We start from the raw sequence: 8,264 nt of genomic DNA, 5'->3' as shown, positions 1-8,264 counted from the left end.
CTTATTGACTGGAAGGGTTATGGCCCTGAGGAACGTTCATGGACCAATGCTTCTGATGTCCATGCTCCTGCCTTGGTCCGGAGATTCCATTCCAAGTTTCCTCAAAAGCCAAAGAAGTGTCCTGGGGCCACTCCTAAAGGGGGGGGTGCTGTCACGATCCGGGTATCTGGACGCCATTTCTTACCCATCAGATGCCTCCTAAGGCTGGCTCAGCGCTCCAGGACCGGATCCCATCTGTTATCCTGATGTGTACATTCCTGTATCCTCTCCTGTCACTCTGGGACACTGTCACAGTAAACGCCATATTACACCTGGCATGGCGTCTCCCGCGGCCTCCGCCGCCGTCCCTGAACTTCTGCATGCAGAGTGTCTGAGAGGCGATTACGTCAGCCGCAGCCTCCGCTGTGTCCGCGTGGTTGGATGTGCATCTGTCAGCCTGGCGCCTCCTGTCTCCAGTGGCCGGCGCCGCCATTGCTGTTTTCATTACCACATGGATTACAAACCAAACTTCCCTCCAAGTGTCTGCATGGGCGCAGCCATCTTGGATTCTGTCAGCTGATCATTTACTCCAATCTGTTGTCAGTATTGTTAATCTGCATAATTGCCTAGCCAATCCCTTCCTTGCTGCAGGTATAAATACATTGTGCCTGAGCAAGGAAGGCGTCAGTGCTTTGGTTGTCAAACCTAGTTCCTGTTTGTCTCTCTCCTGTGATTGTCTTCCAGGTTCCAGCTCCTGTCTCAAGACTTCCACCATAGAGACCCGCACCAGCATTCCACCTGCGGTGTAGCCTGACTCTCCGATCCATTGTGGATTCATCTGTTTCCAGCTACAACATTACCTGCTTCCAGCCCAGCTTCCAGCAGAGTACAGCTTCTCTTAAAGGGCCGGTGTCCTTTCTACACTTTACCACTCTCCACCGGTATTATTATTTCTCCGCTCTCAAGTTCTACATTTCATTCATATTGCATCGCTCTCAAGCTTCATTTATTATTTAACTGGTTCCAGCCAGTATCCACTCCGTGCTAACAACAGTCTGGTTCCAGCCAGTATCCACAGCAGCCGTTTTATCTTCAGCAACCCAGCTTTTCCTGGAACACCAGCTGGTACAATCCTGGGTTATCTCCATTGCTACAGTCGGGCCTGGTAAGGACTTTCCATCTAGAAGATTATAAGAACTATCTCACACTACCAGTGCCCTGTGGCTCCTGCCACCCTGTAGTACCCAGGAACTGTATTTATTCTTTGCTGACTTTTATGTTTTCTATTACTGCTGCTGTGTTGCGGAGTTGTCATAATAAACATCATTGACTTTTATCCAAGTTGTCGTGGTCACGCCTTCGGGCAGTTATTATTCATGTTACTTACATGTCCAGGGGTCTGATACAACCTCCCAGGTTCCGGTACATCTCAGCCCCTACAACTGAGGCTGCCTCCCGTCAGCTCAGGCCCTCAGTTGTGACAAAGAGAGAGATAAATAAAGAGATCGAAGGGTGAGAGACTGAGAGAGAGGGTGGACCAAGGATTGAGACAGACATTCCACCCACCAGTACAGGCATCACTGTGTACTTCTTCTCCTCTGTGCAGGCGGCACTGTGTTCCTCCTTGCTCCCCCCCCCCACCCCCATACAGACGGCACTGTGTACCTTCATTCGGCAGCAGCGGATCCCCCTGTATTTGGCGCTGGCAGCAGCGCCGCAGATCCCCCTGTCATTGGTGCTGGCAGCAGCGCCGCGAATGCCCCTGTCATTGGCGCCAGCAGCAGCGGATCCCTGCGCCAAGGCCAGTCACTACATCATGAGAGGAAGGGGAGGGGCTGGCCCACCCCCTTCTGTTTTATTACTGCCCGTGGAGGAGAGGAACCCCGCAGCAGCAGTTAGTATTGATAACTTCGGCTTTGGGGCGGGGGGAGGTGGAGCTGACAGGTACTCATCACCTGTGTACATTGGGCTGCCGGCAGATTGCGCCCCAGGTTATCCTGCCCTGTGTGCAAGGCACACAGCGCACATAGCTAGTTATGAGGACATGTGGTCCTTTTTATAGACAAAATTAATAAGATGCAAAATAATTTGCATATATGAAAATTACTTTGCCACGTAGCCTGTGATTGCAGATGATCTTGTGTATGCTCTGTCTGACTGCTTGGCTGACATATAAGATTGAGTGAATAGTGATTGGGATACGGTTGGTGTAATAAGCAAGAAAATATATATTTCTAAAGAATGATATAGTTTCCTAAATTCTGAAGGTGTATCATATAATGTGCTCATAAGATTTAATTTTATTTCTTTTTAACTTCCCCCTTGTTGCTGGGTATGCCCACTATCTGGAAAGTCTTGGGGCGAGGGTGCTGCTGCCATGGCCCATGGCTAGACCTTCTAGTTGATTGCAGCAGGATTTTTGTTAGCAGTTGGGCAAAACCATGGCCCTCATTCCGAGTTGATCGCTAAGTTTTTCGTTCGCACAACCTATTAGTAAAGTTGCGTTAATGTAGTAATTTTGCGAACATCCGCCCCCAACGTATTTTTGCTCATTCGCACGCATTATTACACAAAGTGGGCGTACGCCAAATGACATCGCAGCAATGCAAAAACATCGCAGCAATGCGAACCCATCGCATTAACACATACTTATTCGTAAAAATACTAGGTAGTCGTAGATTTACACATTTATCAGTTAAAGTGCTCACTTTTGCGGAGAAACGCACCACCTTTTTTTTTTTTACTATTAAGTGGAATAACACCTTCCAATTAAAAGTCCACAAGCCCTCCTCAATTACAAATCCAATTAGTGACTGAATTGTAATGTTCATGATCAATTAAGTATTTTATAAATACCTGAAGAACACTTTGTAGCCATAAAAGAACCTATTTCTATTTACACGTTTAATATAAATATAGATGTTTGCAATGTGCTTGGTCTAATGTGTTTTCTGTATTTATTAAAGTAGAGTTTTTGTATGTGAATGAAGGTTTTTGCATGTTTATTTAGCCAATAACATGTTTGTTTTAGATTTTTAAAATAACTTACGTTAGCTGTATGAAATGTTTAATGTAAGAAATGTTTGTTCTGCAATCTGCTGTTCCTTTATTGCATTATTAAATAATAAACACCCGCTTAAGTATAATAATTTTCTTTTTTTTTTTTTTTTAGATTTTTAGAAATGATAAGATAATTTTTGGTTTTAAAAAACATAAAAAAATTAACAAAAATTTTCCATATCATCTAGCAGACCCAGCAAGGCCTGGAGATGTCGCCTCATGTTTCCCACAATCTCCCGCAACGATGTGGGATCTCCAACAGCAACATCTGAAATTAAAAGATAACATAAACATTACTAACTTACTCACATTGCTTATTATACAAGCAAGGCACAAAGCACACTTTAATGCAGGCATGTCCAAACTGCATCCCTCAAGCTGGTGTGAAACTACATATACCAGCATGCGTTAACTCAGTTTTGGGGCCAGGGAATGCCAAACCTGTGTCAGGGCATGCTGGGATGTGTAGTTTCTCTACAGTTGCAGTTGCGCAGTTTGGACAGGCATGCTTAATGGCAAAGTTTATACATCATGGCTGTTTTATGGTACAATCATTAGCAGAAAAACACACAAGCCTGCTCAGGCTTTTTTGGATACTTTTTACAGTATTCTAGACCATGGGCTACATTTACTACTATGTGAGTTCATTTTAAGATGGAGCGTTGCCCATAGCAAACAAGCCAAAATAAGATGATTATCTTGTAGAAGTGGTTCCCCAATTGTAAAGTTTATTTGTATAGGTTGCTATGGGCGACATCCCATGTTAAAGATAACTACCATCTTCGTCACTGTTACACCATGTTGGCATTCATTCACATCTGGAGTGTTTTTTTAATATTTTTAAGGGGTTTGGTGCTGCATCATCACACTGCATATCAACATCTTCAGAAGGCCAACATATCCTAGCATTCCCACACTCCCTGAAAGCTGCCCTTACTAAATAATTGCAAACAGGTTTGACTTTAACAAATAGTCATTTTGTGAGTGTAACTTTCACAACACAAATCACTGTGTCATTAGGCTGCATAACAAAGTGAAGCATGTGTTTTGTAAGTGCAAATATTAAGACTACACAGGCACAAGTGTAAAAGACCAACAACATACTAAACTCCACTCAGGTCTAACTGTTTCCCAGAAAAAAAACTACATATAAACCCTGTTGTCCTGGCAACCCTGGCTACCTAATGAGTGTCAACCTAGAGTGGACACACAAAACATTGCACACATAAACACTGTACATATAATGACACTCACAAATATGTAAATGCAACATGTACACCATGAAGAAAAACACAAATTTTTGTCCTTGGTACAAGATTTCAAACAGTACAACACTGCATGTTTTGTCATTGTAAGTGTAAGTAGGTAATCATTTAAAAAAAAAAAAAAAAAAAACTTACTTTCCACGGCAACATGAACACTCCCTGAACTGGCTTCAGGGGCTTCCTCTGCCCATTCACTGGGTGGGGATGTTGGCTGGATGGGTGAAGGCGGCTGGATGGGGGAAGGCAGCTGGATGGGGGAAGGAGGAGGGATTGGGGAAGGAGGAGGGATTGGGGAAGGAGGCTGGATGGGGGAAGGAGGCTGGATTGGTGCTGGAATTTCAGAGGGGGGGTCTGATTGAGAGGGCGAGGGGGGCGGAGAGAAAGTTAAGCCAATAGAGGGTGAGGGGGGCAGAGATGGTGATTTAGAAGTTGAAGGAGAAGGGGTATGGGAAGGAGGAGAAGGGGTCCCAGAAAGAGATGGAGAGGTGTGGTGAGAAGGGGAGTGTAAAGTGGTGTGGGCCAGGGAAGCTGAGGGGGACTGGGAAGATGAGGGGGACTGGGAAGATGAGGGGGACTGGGAAGATGAGGGGGACTGGGAAGGGGAGGGGGAGTGAGAAGGGGAGGGGGAGTGAGAAGGGGAGGGGGACTGGGAAGGGGAAGGGGGCGGAGAGGTCTGCCGTTGTTGTTGTCCTATAATGATATTTTTGACAACATTTAGTTTACATGTGAAATTACATAGTAAACAATTTCAATTTTCAATGTTCTGTTCCATGTAAAATACAGTGTTTTTTAGAAATGAAAATCAAACATGTATAAATCCTATTCATGTTGGCCACAGCAAACAAAATGAGTCCTAACTTTTACTTTGAAGCTCATTCCGTAATCTAGTCCATTGAGTCATATTGATTGGTCTAGGCAACATCACCAGATCACTATTCAAGGCACCTTATTATATAGGCAGCAATGATCAAGTATTTGGGAACAGTTTCCTGGCTGGTTATTAATTCTTGAAAACATGCACTTGTTTGGTGACAGTTTGCTACAGTCAGTACTGTTTGCCCTAACCACACACACTGTCCTATTTTGTAAAAAAACACACTCAGCGTTGCAATTAGCCTACCACTTAGTGTATATTTGCACAATGTTTGCTAATATTCTTATGTAATGTAACTTACTTCGTGTATGCATAGAACGTATTTGCTGGCGGATCTCCGCCAACAGCTCGGGAGTCCTCCTGCGGAGATCACTCCATCTCCTCTCAAGTTGAATGATTGACCGCCTGCTGCGGACGCGAGTCCGCAGCAGGCGGCGGACCTCCGGTAAGGCCTCGCGCTTCACCCGATTTGGGATGAAGTGCCCAACGCGGCCTACGCGGCGGTCCATCACCGCAACCAGGACGCGGAGCTCACGCCTGGTGAACGGTGCAGCACGCATCTTGGCAATGGCGTTTTCCTTATTTGGGCATATATTTATAGCGTCTGTTAGCATGTGATTGGTCATAAATCTGTTGTCATTTCTAATAACTTTATTGATCTTTGCAATGCTGTGAAGAGCAGTGTTATTTCGCACGAGCGGAAAAACGCATCCGCAGAAGTAAATTTTTGCATAAAAATAAACAAAACAAAAAAAAACCATAACACAAACAGACACAGAGACACACAGTTTTGAATAAAATTGTAAACATATCTGTGTACTCACCACAGTTTGTGTGATCATTCAGCTGGACAGTCACAAAGTGGGCAACATTCAATTTCATTTGTTTTTGTGTTTGTTTAAATAATCAAGATTTTAGGATATAAAACAAATAAGGACACTATTTAGCCACATCACATTATATTTTGTACTAATCTCAAATTGTAAGCTTAACGTGTTAACGGATTTTTACTTTTTTAAAAATGACAAATAAATAAAAACTCCAAAACCATTACACAATGACCTTACAATCTCAAACAAAATGTCAACATTACAAACAAAACATAAGCATTCTGTGCTTTGTTTTTTTTAACATAAAAATAATATAAAAACACTATACCTGAAATATTCGGCAACAATCCTTGCCCTCACTTGGCTCCCCCTCCGTGTAACACTCCCACCACCGAAGTGTCGAACAACCCCTGGCTCCTCATCAGGCAATTCCTCTGCCTGAGGAAGCTCTACACTACTCCTTACCGCGATATTATGTAGTATTGCGCACAGGACCACTATTTTACTTGCCATCTCCGGCGAATACATGATGTCGCCACCAGTGCGGTGGAGCACACGAAACCGCCCTTTAAGGACACCAATTGTGCGCTCCACCAGCTGCCTAGTGGCAGTAAGCGCGGAGTTAAATGCCATCTGTGGTCCTGGCCTGGGATTACGGTAAGGAGTCATGAGCCAGGGGGTGCAAGGATATCCACGGTCTCCTGTTTGAGGAAAAACCTTAAATTAAAAAGAGTATATTATAAAATTTCATTTATTTTTAAGATAAAAAATATCTTCAAACTCACCCAATAACCACATGTCTGCTCGTTGACTTGCTCTTAATCTCTGCCATATCCCTGATTGTCTAATGACATATGCATCATGTGAACTTCCAGTAAACTTGGCATTCAGGGAAAGGATCTGGAGGGATGGCCCACAAACAACCATTACATTCAGAGAATGAAACAGTTTCCTGTTTCTATAAATTTCTTCATTATGTCTTGGTGGCTGAATAGCAACATGTGTGCCATCCACAACCCCAATAACATGTGGGAAGCGACTACCACCTTCCTCAAATTGCCGCTTCACCACATCTAGGGCACCAACATCCAAAGGCATATCAATGAATTGCTTCACCCGCTTTAGGAAAGCCTGGCAGACACGCCGCAGGACCTTACTGAACTGGCCCTGCGACATGCCAACCAGGTCTCCCACAACATGTTGATATGAGGCTGTAGCCAAAAAATGTAACACAGCAAGGAATTGTGTCAATGGTGGTATTGCTGTAGGATACCGAATTTCAGACTCCAGATCACTCTCTATAATGGAGAGAGTGTCTAGGATTAGATGTGGTGGCAGCCTGTATCTACGCACCACCACATCATCTGGCATCCCAAAAAGTAGGACACGGGTTCTGAAAATTGGTGGCCTAGCACGCCTCCGTTGCCTTGGTTGATGAGGAGCCGGTTGTAGTTGTGGGGCTGGCGGTTGGGGTGGGAGTGCTGGCGTGGGTTGGGGAGGTAGGGCTTCTGCTGCGATAAATATCGACATAACACACTTTTTTGAGATAAAAACAAAAAAATGTTTAATACTCCAAAATTATTTATTAAAAAATATACAAACAAAAAATGTATAAAAAAAGGTGGAGTCAACTTACTGCAGGAGCGTACGACATTATTTCTGGGTTCAATTCAGGATCAAAATGAAAAAAAAAAAAAATATAAAAAAAAACTACATATGTTAATTTGAGAAAAACCAAAAATGTAAGTTTCTAGATTTCTGAGCATCAAACACATCACAAACACCATAAAACAAATATAAATAAAAATAAAATAAAGGAAAAAATTCAATCAAGTAACAAAAAAAAACCATTTAGTAGCTAGGCCAGGCAAGAAAAACACTACTTTGCAGATCAATCCAGGTAAGAAAAAATACTTGTCTTTACAAAATGGCAAAGAAACATAATAACAACACTTTGAACAAACACAAACAGGCACCAACACAGGCAAAGGGCACTTACCTGATCCAAAATCAATAAAGTTTTTGTGTTTTCTTGCACACCAAAAACTCAAAATATACAAGGGTTTCCTCACCCAAAAAACAACTCCTACAAGAGAACAAAAATGACAGTCAAAAACAACATACAGACCATTCAAACAAACAAACAACAACACAGGCAAAGGGCACTTACCTGATCCAAAATCAATAAAGTTTTTGTGTTTTCTTGCACACCAAAAACTCAAAATATACAAGGGTTTCCTCACCCAAAAAACAACT

General features: G+C 43.1%; 1 protein-coding gene across 1 annotated transcript; it reads right to left on the bottom strand.

The window, feature by feature from the left end:
- Nucleotides 1–4,564: 4,564 nt before the first annotated feature.
- Nucleotides 4,565–7,293, bottom strand: LOC134965233 (putative nuclease HARBI1). Its single transcript, XM_063941734.1, has 4 exons — nucleotides 6,794–7,293; nucleotides 6,337–6,709; nucleotides 6,003–6,024; nucleotides 4,565–4,994 (listed from the first exon to the last, which is right to left on the bottom strand). The coding sequence occupies exons 1-3, from the start codon at nucleotides 7,182–7,184 to the stop codon at nucleotides 6,021–6,023; spliced, it is 768 nt and encodes a 255-aa protein (XP_063797804.1). The 5' UTR covers nucleotides 7,185–7,293; the 3' UTR covers nucleotides 4,565–4,994; nucleotides 6,003–6,020.
- Between the last annotated feature and the right edge of the window lie 971 nt (nucleotides 7,294–8,264).

This window comes from Pseudophryne corroboree, chromosome 10, assembly GCF_028390025.1.
Source record: "Pseudophryne corroboree isolate aPseCor3 chromosome 10, aPseCor3.hap2, whole genome shotgun sequence".
Classification (NCBI taxonomy): Eukaryota; Metazoa; Chordata; class Amphibia; order Anura; family Myobatrachidae; genus Pseudophryne; species Pseudophryne corroboree.
This window is presented reverse-complemented; position numbering and strand designations above follow the sequence as displayed.

Bases quoted from the DNA above. Each gene is read 5' to 3' on its own strand.
- LOC134965233 (XM_063941734.1), bottom strand. From the start codon at position 7,184: ATGTCGCAGGGCCAGTTCAGTAAGGTCCTGCGGCGTGTCTGCCAGGCT. The intron at 6,710-6,793 runs GTGAGTTTGAAG...TTCCTCAAACAG, and splicing joins AGCAGACATGTGGTTATTGG to GAGACCGTGGATATCCTTGC.